The sequence below is a fragment of the Argentina silus genome, assembly GCF_951799395.1.
Source record: "Argentina silus genome assembly, chromosome: 19".
Lineage (NCBI taxonomy): Eukaryota > Metazoa > Chordata > Actinopteri > Argentiniformes > Argentinidae > Argentina > Argentina silus.
Genome location: NC_139673.1, coordinates 15,634,609 through 15,649,608, shown reverse-complemented (window position 1 = coordinate 15,649,608; position 15,000 = coordinate 15,634,609). Strand labels below are relative to the sequence as shown.

The following is a 15,000-nucleotide window of genomic DNA, read 5'->3' as shown; positions in this document are numbered from 1 at the left end:
GGTCAACCCAACCCCCCACACCCCACCCACCCACTCCACATGTCGGTATGAGGTCAAAGGTCAAAGTTCATACGTGGACAATAAACTCACCCAACGCCTTGCAGCTGCGTTTGTCTGGTCTCAGCTCGTAGCCCTGAACGCACCAGCACAGGAACCCCCCCTCTGTGTTGGTACAGCCCTGGCTGCAGTAGCCTTCCTCAGCACACTCATCCACATCTGGAAGAGTCCATGGAGGCAGATGAGAGGACATTAATCCAACTTCCTTGTCACGTCAATACTACAACACAAATACTAAACTCATGTCATCTCACACAGGTGTTCTGTATTATGTGGATCATACACTCTATAAACACACACACACACACACACGCGCACACACACACACACACACACACACACAGAGTGGTGGTCTCACCCTGGCAAGCCTGGCCGTCCTCCATGAGTCTGTACCCGGTGTGGCAGGTACACTGGACCAGCCCTCGGGCCATCTGACACTTCTGAGAACATCCCCCGTTGTTCAGGTTACAGTTCCCCTCGCTGGACCGCGGACCTACACACACACACACAGACACGCACGCACACGCACACATACATACGCACACATACATACACACACATACACACACACACAGTTAGGGTCATGCACACACACACACACGCATCTATGCACACACGTTCATGTCCCTCTCAGTCAGGTAGTGACTCACGGCAGTCCTGGTGCGGGTGTTCGTCCGTCCCATCGCCGCAGTCGCTGACCTCGTTACACACCTTCCTCTGGCCGATGCAGCGGCCGTTCCCACACAGGAACTGGTCCGGGGCGCAGGGAGGGGTGTCTGGGAGAGGGGGGGCAGAGAGGGGTGGGGGGGGTTAGTTGTGACCTCGTACTTCCATAGAAGCACTCTGGCCTATTGGCTTATTCCTCAGGTTAGGGCTTCCTATTGGAAAATCTTCTTCATAACTCCACTAACTGCCAAAGAATTCCAGAACACTCAGCACCTAGAGTGCCAAGTGTTTTATGTGGTAGCAACAATACTTTGATTTGCTACAAAACGAAGCATCATCATTTATGCATTTTTGGTGAATAAAGTCACCGACTTTATTCACCCCCGGCACTAAATGAGTTAAAGTGACCATATTGTAAGAGATATTTATCACCAACCACTTTAAGATAAGACATGTGAATTCCTGAGGGTGGCATTCAGTTTGCCCTAGAACAGCAGGTCAACGCTCTATGATCGCCCCCGCCTGTCTCCTCTCCCATGACAACGGGACACAGAGGGAGAGAGCGGTCTCCACTGTTGTTGTCATGGATACAACACCCCCAGCTATCTGTTTGAGGTGTGTGATACTGAGCCGGATGATTTAGTTATCAGTTATCAATAGATGTCAACACATCAATCAATAGATCAATCACTAGATCAATATCACAAGAGACAGTGGAATGACTTCTTGGTTTTAGCTGTGTGGTGTAAATTCGTAGAATCCTCTCACCAGTCTTTTCACAGCCATCTTCATCACTGCCGTCCGAGCAGTCATCCTCACCATCGCATCTCCATGACAACCTCACACAGCGTCCAGACGCACAGCGGAACTGGTCAGCTGTACACATGGAGGTGGCTGCAGGCAGAGAGGACACACACACACACACACACACACACACACACACACACACGTTTGCACTTGAGAAAACACATCAGCTGGAACACACACTCTTCCAAACGTATATACTGAGTGTGGGAGTGAGGATTTTAGTGGAGATACTCACTGCAGTTCTTCTCGTCTGATTGGTCGTCACAGTCAAACTCTCCGTCACACCTCCAGCCTGCGTTGATACACATACCACTGCTGCACATGAACTCCACCGACCTGCAGGGCTGGTGGGAGGCTGCACACACACACACACACACACACACACACACACACACACACGCAAAGTTCATTTGAAAGTTTGACAATAATAACTGAAAAACAAACTACCAAACATAAGATACCTTTCATCCCTTTTTTTATGTCTTGTGACACAGACACACACACACACACACACACACACACACACACACACACACAGACACAGACACACAGACACACAGACGCTCAGTGCAAGCCTGTTCACATGAACCTGAGGGCCTGAAAGGAGAAGATAAGGAAAGAGAGAGGAGGGAGGGATGAAAAAGAGAGAGAGAAAAGCGTGAGAGAGAAAGAGGGCTGTAACGCCGTGTCTACATGCTTCCGTTTGCAGGCTTATCAGTGTGACGAGAGCAGGGACGGGGGCCAAGAGAGAGAGAGAAGTGAGGGAACAGAAAAGAGAAGAATAAAGCAGCGCTGTGTGATGATGAGAGGATGATCAAAACACCAGGTGGCTCTCCCGCAGAGAGAGGGGGAGTGAGAGAGAGAGAGAGATAGAGAGGTCGGGGGAGTGAGAGAGAGAGGAAGAGAGAGAGAGAGGTGTGGAGGGAGAGAGAGAGATTAAATGGACTCTGTTCTCATGTGCAAACCCACTTATCAGCTGAGACCCTGTCTACCACATTGACGCCCACACACAGAGAACTGTTTCATCTGCCCTTAGTGAGCCTAACTCTCTCCCCCCCACACACACACACACCCTACATGCACATGCACATACACACACACACACACACACACACACACACACACACACACCCTTTTAACTTTGAAGCCAAAAACTGTTTGAAAGCGTTAATCAGCGTGTAAGTGTGAGTGAGTGAGAGTATGTGTGTGTGTGTGTCTGTATGTGTCTCATTGTGTGTGTGTGTGTGTGTGTGTGTGTGTGTGTGTGTGTGTGTGTGTCTGCTCTAACAAAGCACCCTTCATGTGTCTCTACAGCGCACGGTCAATGCCAAGGAATGCTGTGTGAGGATGGGTAGTCGTATTCCTCCCTGGAATGCATCCTCTCCCAGCTATTCTCTAAGCTTGCTTTTCTGCCCCCTCTTTTCTCCTCTGCCTTTGATGCTCGTTCAACTTTCCAAAAAATGCTAAATATCTCACAGGCAGGCAGGCAATTAAAATGCTGGAGGAGTGAGCGGAGGAGAAGAGAGGAGGGAGGGAGAGCGAATCAACTGACATGACCTTGCTGATCATCCAATCACGACGCAAAGCCTGGAGATAATGCTTATCATAGTCAAACACTGCATCAAAGAAGATCTCCTCTCTCCTCTCCTCTCTCCTCTCTCTCTCTCTCTCTCCTCTCTCTCTCCTCTCCTCTCTCTCTCCTCTCCTCTCCCCTCTCTCCTCTCCTTCTATACTAACAGAGTCAAAGACACGCTGACATGAGAAAGAGAGAACGAGAGGAGAAAGAGAAGTGGCAAGAAAAGAGACAAACAGAGCAAATGAGCTAGAATGTGTGAAAAACAGAGAGAGAGACAGAGAGAAAGAGAGACAGAGAGAAAGAGAAACAGAGAGAGAGACAGAGAGAAAGAGAGACAGAGAGAGAGACAGAGAGAGAGACAGAGAGAGAGACAGAGAGAGAGAGAGACAGAGAGAGAGACAGAGAGAGAGACAGAGAGAGAGACAGAGAGAGAAGGAGAAGGAGAAAGAGAGACAACATGAAAGCTACAAGCAGCAGACCAGGCGGCTACATTTTCAGGAGAGGAGGGGAAACGTGATAGCCTGTACTAATCGGAGAGCTAGCTTGCGTGTGTGTGAGAGGGGGATTGATGGCGCGCACGCGCACACACACACACACACACACACACACACACACACACACACACACACACACACACACACACACACAGACACACAACACAACACACAACACACACACACAAACACGTCTCTGAGCAGCCAATGGACTGCACAGAGCAGCTGCCGGTTTTGACAGTGGGATTGCATAGCGCATTCCAGGAATCTAGGATAGGGCCGGCTCGGAAAGACATGAGGACACACAGGGAAATAGAGAGAGGGGTATGGAAGTGTGGGGAGGTTTGGTAGGTACCTATCCTAACACCTAGCATCCTTTACTTGTCTCCTTCCCTTCAGGGACATTCATTGTTTTTGTTGGTTTATATCAACGTACATTTGTTTAATCTTAAAAGTAATTTGTTTCATTCTAGTCGTCACAGGGGTAAGGAGGTCATCCAAGATTATTGGGACACATTCCAAACCAAACTAACAGTTTGTCTCTTTGCTGGTTTATGACAAACCCTAATGACTAACCCTAACAACAACAACTCACCTGCAGCTCTCCCTGTCCCTCTCTCACTCCTCCCCCCCGGTCTCCCTGTCCCTCTCTCACTCCTCCCCCCCGGTCTCCCTGTCCCTCTCTCACTCCTCCCCCCGGTCTCCCTGTCCCTCTCCCACTCCCCCCTCCCCCGGTCTCCCTGTCCCTCTCCCACTCCCCCCTCCCCGGCCTCCCTGTCCCTCCCCCACTCCTCCCCCTCAGGTCTCCCTGTCCTTCCCCCACGTTTACGTTCCACCTGAGAGCTGAGACGATGGTTGCTCAGCATTCTGGGAAGGCCTTGAACTTGCCGCCTGGCCATAACTGGTTATAAGTGGAGATTGAAGTGTGTGTGTATGAGATGGTGTATTGCAGAGGAATGTGAGGTATGTGTGTGTGTGTGTGTGCCCGGCGGTGCAGCAGCCTCTGATGTACCACTAGAACCAGGAGTGTTAGTGTTCTGGCGTCTGAAGATGTTAATCATTACCTCCGACAGACAGGAGTGTGTGTGTGTGTGTGTGTGTGTGTGTGCGTGTGTGTTTTAAAGGTCACGGAGGGGGTCACGTGGGCGGTGCTTACAGCAGTCAGACTCGTCAGACCAGTCTCCACAGTCGTCGTCTCCGTCACAGTGGTAGATGTCCAGGATGCAGCGTCCGTACGCGCACTGGAACTCCTCCACGCTGCAGGTGGCCGTCATCACGTCCGACGCTACACACACACACACACACACAGAATCATGTTATATACACACATCTCTCTCTCTCTCTCTCTCTCTCTCTCTGTGTTTCACACACACACACACACACACAACACACACACACACACACACACACACACACACACACACACACACACACACACACACACACACACACACACACACACACACACACACACTCTCTCTCTCACACACACATTAACACACACTAATACACACACACACACACACTTGGAACATACACCTGTGTGTGTGAGGCCCTTTGAAGCCGTACCTGCCCTCTATACCTCTAATGGTAACATCCCCCACTCCAGAGATATGGAGGTAAAGAAAGAGAGACTGCACTCTTTCAAGTATGGCGTTGATGGACAGAACAGGACAAGCAGCCTATCAATCACACAGCACTGCAGGCCTCCACGCCCAGAGACGGGGGATCATATGTACTCACTGTAAAACATACACACACACATACACACACACACACACACACACACTGTGTGACTTACGGCAGTTTTCCTCGTCAGATCCATCTTTGCAGTCCGTGTCTCCGTCACAGTACCAGTGCTCAGCGATACAGCTACCGTCTGTACAGCGAAACTCCTTATCAGAACACTTGCGCATGTCTGAAAGAGACAGAGAGAAGAGAGAGAAGAGAGGAGAGAGAAGAGAGGAGAGAGAGAGAGAAGAGGGAGAAAATAGAGAAAGAGAGAGAGTAAGTTAGCACTATTGGTAACACTTCCAGTGTGTCAGTCTTCCTGTGAGCCCTGTTACAGTGTGTACGGCTTGCTACAGTTGGCATGGTGTGTGTGTGTGTGTGTGTGTGTGTGTATGTGTGTATGTGCCTGCATGTGTTTGTATGTGTGTGTGTGTGTGTGTGTGTGTGTGTGTGTTTGTGTGTGTGTGTGTGTGTGTAAAACTCACCACACTGTTCATCACTGTTGTCGCCACAGTCGTTGTCCCCGTCACAGTGCCACAGGCTGCGGATGCAGTAGCCGTTCTGACACTGGAACTCATCCTCCTCACACTCCCTGGGAGCTACGCAGAGAGAGAGGGAAGGGGGGAGGAGAAGAGAGGGAAGGGGGGAGGAGAAGAGAGGGAAGGAGAGAGAGAAAAAGAGAGAAGAGATTTGTTCATTAACTACTGGGTCACACATCAAATCACACACACACACACACACACACACACACACACACACGAGGAAGCAGCGCTGCCCATGACTATGCCTCTGAGACAGACAGACAGATAATGCTCTGACCAGGACCATTGGGAACATTATGTCATGGGAACATTAGCTGGCAACCAATCAGACACTCCCATTCAGACCACAACCTCGAACCCTCCCCCCTCCCCCTCCTCCTCCTCCTCCTCCCTCCATCTCCCTCATCACTCCGTTAATGCTGGGGTGTTATCTGTGGTTGTGGTGGGGTATAACTGGCTACCTATCACAGGCCTTCCTTTAAGATTCTCTCTCTCTCCCTCTCTCGACCACTCCAGCAGTCACCACAGCGATCGATAACCAATCACAGCGCAGCTAAATGAGCACACGGTAAACAGGTTACAATCTGCCTGATGAAGCCAGACTGGAGGTGATGTATTATTTAACGTGCGTGCGTGTGCGTGTGTGTGTGTGTGTGTGTGTGTGTGTGAACAATAACAATTGATCTGCCCATCTTACTGATAACACACACAGACGCAGACATCAGACAAAGAAACACACCAGTCAAAAACAAGGACACTGTACAGGCTCAAAGAAATATTGCACATACAAATCACACACACACACACACACACACACACACACACACACACACACACACACACACACACACACACACACACACACACACACACACACACACACACACACACACACACACACACACACACGGTTTAAAATCTGTATTTTTCATTGAGAGATTCCACATCCTCCCTCTGTGACTGTTTCCAGTAAGTTATGACCGAAGGTAACCCTAGGAATCCACACGCGCACACACACACACACACACACACACACACACACACACACACACACACACACACACACACACACACTTCCTGTGAATTACGACCCCTCAGAACTCTTCAGAACAAAAGAGGCTGTGTGTCTGTCTGTCTGTGTGTGTGTGTGTGTGTGTGTGTGTGTGTGTGTGTGTGTGTGTGTGTGTGTGGACTGGGACCGGATCCGGACAGAACCGGTCCCTAGATGGGACACCCTATAACTCTCCTCTGTCACTGAGTGCATTTCATTCCAACACACGGTTGGTCCCCTCATCTCGGATTGTAGGTGTGTGTGTGTGTGTGTGTGTGTGTGTGTGTGTGTGTGTGTGTGTGTGTGTAGACTATGGACAGGATAGAGATTAAACTTTAATACTAAGGATGCACAATATCGACAATTGCACTGACTCAATAAATTATTCATCCATTGTAGAAATTAATTAAATACCTCCCCTCTGTCTCCCTTTCTCTCTCTTCCCCTGTCTCTCTCTCTCTCTTCCCTTCCTTCCCTCCTTCCCTCCCTCCCTCCCTCCCTCCCTCCCTCCTTCCATCGCTCTCTCTCTTTCTCTTCCTCTCTAAACCATTCCCCTGATCAGGAACCCAAACAGAGCAGAGGTGAGAGGTCGCAGAGGTGAGGTCACGGAGGCCTAGGGCTGATCATCACTCAGAGAGCAGCCAGGGGTCAAGGTTCACAGGTTACTGGCATTCATTACGAGGGTCATTTTACATTAAGGTGTTGTGTGTGTGTGTGTGTGTGTGTGTGTGTGCGTGAGTGATGCGCGGGTCGGCCCGGGAGCTGCAGGTTTACCCGGGTATCGGGCGTGCTCGAGTCAATAAAAAATAAGTAGTGAGATCAGGTTGGGCGGGTTGGGGTCAAATTCTATGTGCTAATAAAATGTAGGCTGTTATGGATTGGTATTGTGTTTCCTACTTTATAGGCTTAGCCTATATAATTCCTCTAAAATTAGAATGTATATGATATATAAATATACACTCACCGGCCACTTTATTAGGTACACCTTGCTAGTACCTGGTTGGACCCCTTTTTGCCTTCAGAACTGCCTTAATCCTTTGTGGCATAGATTCAACAAGGTGCTGGAAACATTCCTCAGAGATTTTGGTCCATATTGACGTGATAGCATCACGCAGTTGATGATATATATACCGCTGATTTCTATACCGCTTGTTGGTGTTACTGACCATCTACCCTATCCTTTTTAATACATATATTTGCAGGTTGGGATCATTCTTTTCTCAGCATGATATAGGGGTCGACCGGGCTTGGACCTTTGGGGCGGGTCCATAGCGTGTCAACCCAAGCACCAGTAGTGTGTTTCTCAATGGGAGCTCCTGTTATGTTTGACAATCCTCGAAAACTACAACAACCGGAACAAAAACACAGACTCACACACATACATATATATACACACAGACACAGACACACACACACACACACACACACCCTTCACTTCTCCAGGTTGGTTGTCTGAAACTTTGACAAGTGGTGAAGCTCTGCTGGAGCGTGAAGGTTTCTCCATCTTTAAATAATGAAATAAAACAACAACAACGGGGGGGGGGGGGGGGGGTGGTGGAAAGACAGGGCGAACGAAAGAAAGTAAAGGCATGAAATAATAAGTAGTTCGGGGAGTGAGGGAGGGAGGGGAAATTTACGGGGCATGAAGATGAAAAATTCATGACTGGTTCACGGCAGACGGACCCCCCCATGAGGAAGTGATTCCACGTCTGGCTCCTGAAATGTGGGTCAGACAGGAGAGAGAGAAGGAGAGAAGGAGAGGGAGAATGAGCTCACCTCTGTCTACAACTGGTCAGTTATCCTACCGAGAAGCTGAATAAGAGTTGAAGGGCTAATTCCACCTTCATTCCAGAATCCAGATTATTCAGGAAACGAATTGGAAATTCAACACACAGAAAGCCTTATGAGCAGACATTTCCAACAGGATCTTATAGATGGAGAGAGGCCTGAGAGCTCAACCATGAGAATAGCACGTGAGAGAGAGAGGGGGTGGGGGGGAGAGAGAGAAAGAGAGGGGGGGGAGAGACAGAGAGGGGTGAGGGAGAGATACAGAGGGAGAGAGAGAATGAGAGAGAGAGATACAGGGGGGGAGAGAGAGGGAGAGTATCTCTTTCTCTCATTCTCTCTCTCTCCCTCCCCCCTCTCTCTTTGAGGGAGAGAGTCAAAAAAAGAGGGGGGAGGGAGAGAGAGAGAGAGAGAGAGAGAGAGAGAGAGAGAGCAGCCTCCCCTGGTAGTGTAGAGTAGTACACTACTGGAGCTAGGACAGAAAGCCTGGCCAGCTATGCTGTCTGAACGGATTACAAGTGACACTTCTCTGTGAGTCACTCAGGATAAAAACAGTTGCTAAGTACAAGTCACAAGGCGGTGTTCATTTAGTTTGACCACTAACTACGTTTCAACCCAAAAACAACAGACACCGACAGCTGTATGGAGCGGAGAGACACCACTGACGCGCTGTGGGCCCATACATGTAGACAGAAATGGGAGCGTATAAATACACCCACTCCGCACTAACGCCCTCTCGGTAAGTCTCTGGCCCTGCCAGCCAGCTGCAGTCTATTTTAATTTATCCTTCTCTGTCTCTCACACAGACACACACACAGACACGGACACACACACGCAAGTATGCACACACACACACACACACACGCACGCATGCACGCAGGCACACACACACACACACACACACACTAAGCACACTAAGCACTCCCCCAGGCAACAGGAGGAAGTTTGTAAACGCTGAGGTCAGGAGCCAGCCCCTAAGTCAGGTGGCGTTGCTATGGGAACGTTGACCTCTCGTTAGGGGTGTGGCATATGTTGACCCTCCGGGCCGCAGGAGCTGAGCTCCCACTCAAAACAAACATCTCATTCAAGATGGCTGCCCCCAACATCTGTTTACCTTGACCCTAATCCCCCTCCACACACACACACACACACACACACACACACACACACACACACACACACACACACACACACACACACACACACACACACACACACACACACACGGGGGAATGAGAGAGAGAGACTTACGACAGTCCTGTTCGTCAGAGTCGTCCTCACAGTCGTTGTCCCCGTCACAGACCCAGGAGCGGCGGATACACTTGCCGTTGTCACAGTGGAAGTCCAGCGGAGAGCAGGTGGGCAACACTGGAAGAGACAGACAGAGACACACCAGTTAACATCACAACATAAACACACACACACACACACACACACACACCACAACAATACACACCTCTTAGGAGAGACAGCGGAAAAGTGTGAAAGAGAAGCGGAGGAATGTGACACTGATGACGTCACTGTCTGACTAGCTGCAGGTGTGACCAGCTGCAGGTCTGGGGCCTCAATGACTGACGGGGGGGCATATCGGACCCTGACCCGGATCTAGGTCTCCCCACTCTGTGCTGCCTCTTCCCTGGAGCAACCAGACTCTAGGTTCTAGACTCAGCCCAGGTTCTAGACTAAAACCAGGTTCTAGACTTAGCCTAAGATCTAAACTCAGCCCTGCTCAGCGCATTCCTCACTAACTCGATATCCGTCCGGCCTGGGCATCACCCATCTGACCCATCCCCAGAATGACTGGGCCTTTGTCAACCACGCAGAGCCATAATCACATTACCACTGGGAGAGGGGGAGGAGAGGAGGAAAGAATGAAAGAGGGGGTGGCAGAGGGGGAGAAGAGGAGAGGTCTCGTTCCAGTGGAGTCTCAGGCCACACACGTGCCTCCTGTCGATGTGAGATATGAAATATTGACCACCGGACCTGGACTTTATGAAAAATGCATGACGTCACATACAGCAGACAGCCCTGCAGTCTGGAGAGAGTGCTCTATGAATGAATGAATGAAGTGTGTGTGTGTGTGTGTGTGTGTGTGTGTGTGAACCCCACTGACCTATATACACCTCTGCTTTGATACTACATTATTCAGAGAGAGAGAGAAAGAGAGAGAGCTGCCTTAATGTTGTCCAAACACTAACATCTTAGTCAAATGCAACACACACACACACACGCACAAACACACACACACACACACACACACACACACACACACACACACACACACACACACACACACACGGTACAGCAGGGGAGCCATTGTTGTCACCTAACCATGCGAGATGTGTAATTTCGGAGGGGAGGAGGCATGTTCAGAGCATCAGTGCTGTTTGTACAGAGCCTCACAGTCTCTTGATACGATGGCGCCCAACACCAAAACCCCTGAGCAACGTTCTTTCTGTAAACTCATCAACAATTGAAGGCTCCTTGAGCAATTCACTTCATCTGAAGGGAGAGGGAGAGTGCAGTGTTAACACACACGTACGCACGTCTGAATACATCTGATGTGCGCCCGCACACACACAAACAACAGCCAAACAAACAAACTAGCTAACAAGAATACATAATCATCTATGTACACACACACACACAAACACAAAGTGACGCAGATAGAGGAGATGAGCAATCGCGCGCGCGCGCACGCACGCACACACACACACACACACACACACACACACACACACACACACACACACACACACACACACACACACACACACACACACACACACACACACACACACACACACACACACACACACACACACACACACACACACACACACACACACACACACACACACACACACACACACCAAGGCTTGTTTGCGGTATCAGGTGGATCAGGAGAAGGCAGCTCAGGGTTGATGAGGTCTCCTCCTGTTGCTTTGATCTATCCCTTATCTCTGTGAGATGCTGCTCATCTCTGCTCTCCTCTCAGCCCACTGCATTCCTCTGGGACACACACATACACACACACTCTCTTGGGAACACACAAACACACACACACACACACACACACTCATCTGCCCATCTCCCCCGCCGTGTGACTAAGTCCTCAGTTCCACACTGTGACCTTGTCCTTCCCAAGGCTATTCCTGTCTCAGACACAGCATTCCCACTCACATTCCCAAGTATGTTCCCACACACCTGCCATTCCCATCACCTTCACTCACGCATGCGCACGCACAAGTTGAGTGGAGGAATATGAACAGGGAAGCAGGAGTAGATTAACTCTAAGAGACAGACAGACAGACAGACAGACAGACAGACAGACACACACACACACACACACACACACACACACACACACACATTGAGTGGAGGAATAACTAAAACACTAAATATATTAACCTGTGTAGAAAGATGGGCAGTAAAAGATCAGTGACATTCATGGTTCAAAGCTGTGTGTGTGTGTGTGTGTCCATCCATCTATAGGTGCCCTATAACTGTGATTAGGTTTCATTGTGAGGCAGTTTCTCTCTCTCTCTCTCTCCCCCCCTCCTTCCCTCTCTCTCTGTCCTAAAGAAGATGTATCTGTGGCTGTGTAAGTGGCCCTGAGGAGCAGAGTTAATGGCCCGCTCGTTGCTGAAGCACGGCAGCATCAAGTACCTCTAATGGGACCAATATATCTGCCTAAACGCCGCTTACAACACCAGCAGAACAGGAAGAGGGACAGAGGGAGGGAGAGAGAGAGAGAGAGAGAGAGAGAGAGAGAGGGAGGTGGGGGTCTCTCCTCTAAAAACCAGATGTCCACTCCAGAGACCCATAGCTGTGGTGATTCAGGGGGTTTCACTCAGCTAAGTATAGCATTTCATCTGAGGTCATCAATAAAGGGCTGGCCTTTCACTCACGCTTTAACTGCGTCCCCATCTCCCTCATTCATCTTCTGTGCACGGGTGCGCGCGTACGCATGTACGCACGCACACACACACACACACACAGTAACTGATTCTAGCTAAGATTCAGGGTAATCTATATTGGCTGTCTCACCTCAGAACATGAAGAATATTTCTATACCAACAGAGAAAGCTTCCCTCTCTCTGGCCCCATCTTTCAAACTCTCTCTCTCCCTCTTTAAATCTGCCTCTCAATATTTTTGATCCATCTTTGACGTATAAGCCCCCCCCCCCCCCCCCTCTCTCTCTCTCTCTTTTTCCTTTCATAACCTATACCGACAGAGGCGGCGTATCTGATTCTTGGCATGCCTCCGACCCAGCACATATTTCATCCCATCAGAGGAGGAGTGGCAGAACAAATACAGTTTTTCTTGGCAGCAGCTGTGCTGGCCTGTCAGCCAGGCCTCTCTCTCTCTCTCTCTCTGTCTCTCTCTCGTCTGTCCTCCTCAGCCGCTCTGGTAAATACACCTACGATGCCCAGGATCCCTCCGCAGACACGCAGACACACACACACACACACACACACACACACACACACACACACACGGCTCTGCTCTACTGGATACAGTCAACATACACTGCCGAATAGAAACATATGAGTCTGTCTACCAAACCGTGTATACAGTGTGTGTGTGTGTGTGTGTGTGTGTGTGTGTGTGTGTGTGTGTGTGTGTGTGTGTTTACAGACGAGCATCACACAGACAGAAACATGGAAGTCAACCCAGCAGACATAGTTTGAGAGCAGTCAGACAGAGCACACACACGCACGCACACACACACACACAGCACTAACCTGGAGGGAGATAGACAGTCAGAAATGACATAAATATGTCAGAGAAAGGGTCTTTCAGAGGTAACAATCTTCTGAACACTTCATTTGAGCCCATAATCACCAGATCTTCTGTCTTGTGTTTTCATGAACAAAAACATTTATGTGTTGCCATGACGAATCCCCCTGGAGCACAAGTGCCCATGAGAACAGCACTCAGGTCGCTGTCACTCACACACACACACACACACACTCACACACTCACACACTCACACACACACTCACACACAGTTCTCTCAACAATCTGGGGCCTGTTCTCATGACTTTCCGGCTCTGAACTGATAGATGCCATTTGATTTAATTTCATTCCTGTCCGTCCTAGGATTAACAGATTATCTTCAACTGGACTTCTGCAGACTCCCTAACAGTAGAGTGGATGATGTTCTGTGTAATTGGGCTCTTGTGCTCTCTCTCTCTCACACACACACAGCTGTAAAAACATTATTTTTTTAATCTCTCTCTCACACATACAGTAGTCTCGCGTAGCCATACCTCCAAATCACGTTGTTCTCACGCCTCCTTTGGAGGTCTGATTTGGTTTCTCGCTGGCTGTGAGAGGTCACATTTTCATTGGCTTTGGGGCAGAAGTGATGTTTCGAGAACAACTTTTTCATGACTCTACTCAGCAAATGAGTCAGTGTTCTCCAATTAGCATAGCTAACATTGCTAGCAAGCTAATTTTTTTTTAATGGATTTTGGACATTGCAGAAATGTTTTTTTTTTTTTCTCAAGTTATTATACGGTGTGGGGGGATCAGTGAAAATGACTGGCTGTTCCGTTTGAGCTGCCTATTGATTGGCTGGGAGTGTGGCAAGGACGTTACAGGTCTCCACCCCTCGCTAACGAACTTCTGCTTCAAATTTCCCCAAGCTTTCTGAAACTAGGGAATCTATCACCAAGGTTACACATACAGTAATGACAAAAGCAATTCTCACGGAACCAGCATCACTATGCTGTCTTAACCCAACACACACACACACACACACACACACACACACACACACACACACACACAGACACACACACACACACACACACACCTCAAGATGGGTAGGCTGTCACTTCAGTTGACCTCAAATAGCCTGGCTAAGGTTTTCATCAGTTCTCAGGTGCTGTGTTGCTAGCTCGGGTCTGAGGCGCCTAGCGCTGGTGTCAACACTCCGCTACGCCAGGGCGATGTCTGACGACGTGAGGATGCCAGGCATGCAGGGCCGTCTGCCAGACATACACAACAGATGCTGGACACGCTAGCTTACACAAAACCACACCTTCCAGTAGAGAAGAAAAACAAATAAAACTCTTCCTTTCTTCTAGAATTTGTGACTGCCAATAGCTCCTGGTCCTGGCATAGATGACTTTCTCTTATGGTGACTGATGGATAGATGATTCACTCACTTAGACAAATGTATTTGTTGCAAGTCGCTTTGGATAAAGGCGTCTGCTAAATGCCATGAATGTAAAATGTAAGAAAATCAATACAAATAAAACTCGTCACCGAAAAGTTTG

At 49.2% G+C, this 15,000-nt stretch overlaps 1 protein-coding gene across 2 annotated transcripts in view; it reads right to left on the bottom strand.

Moving 5' to 3' along the window:
* The window catches only part of lrp4 (low density lipoprotein receptor-related protein 4), a gene marked incomplete at its 3' end in the record, with an annotated part of 55,286 nt that overhangs the window by 18,338 nt on the left and 21,948 nt on the right, over window positions 1-15,000 (bottom strand). For both annotated transcript variants that reach the window (XM_083690929.1, XM_083690930.1), the window contains exons 3-11: window positions 9,961-10,077; window positions 5,817-5,930; window positions 5,402-5,518; window positions 4,757-4,885; window positions 1,766-1,885; window positions 1,492-1,617; window positions 708-833; window positions 416-550; window positions 91-216 (exon numbers count right to left, since the gene is read on the bottom strand). In XM_083690929.1, the coding sequence (XP_083547055.1) occupies window positions 91-216; window positions 416-550; window positions 708-833; window positions 1,492-1,617; window positions 1,766-1,885; window positions 4,757-4,885; window positions 5,402-5,518; window positions 5,817-5,930; window positions 9,961-10,077 (1,110 nt within the window). The remainder of the gene's footprint in view (window positions 1-90; window positions 217-415; window positions 551-707; window positions 834-1,491; window positions 1,618-1,765; window positions 1,886-4,756; window positions 4,886-5,401; window positions 5,519-5,816; window positions 5,931-9,960; window positions 10,078-15,000) is intronic.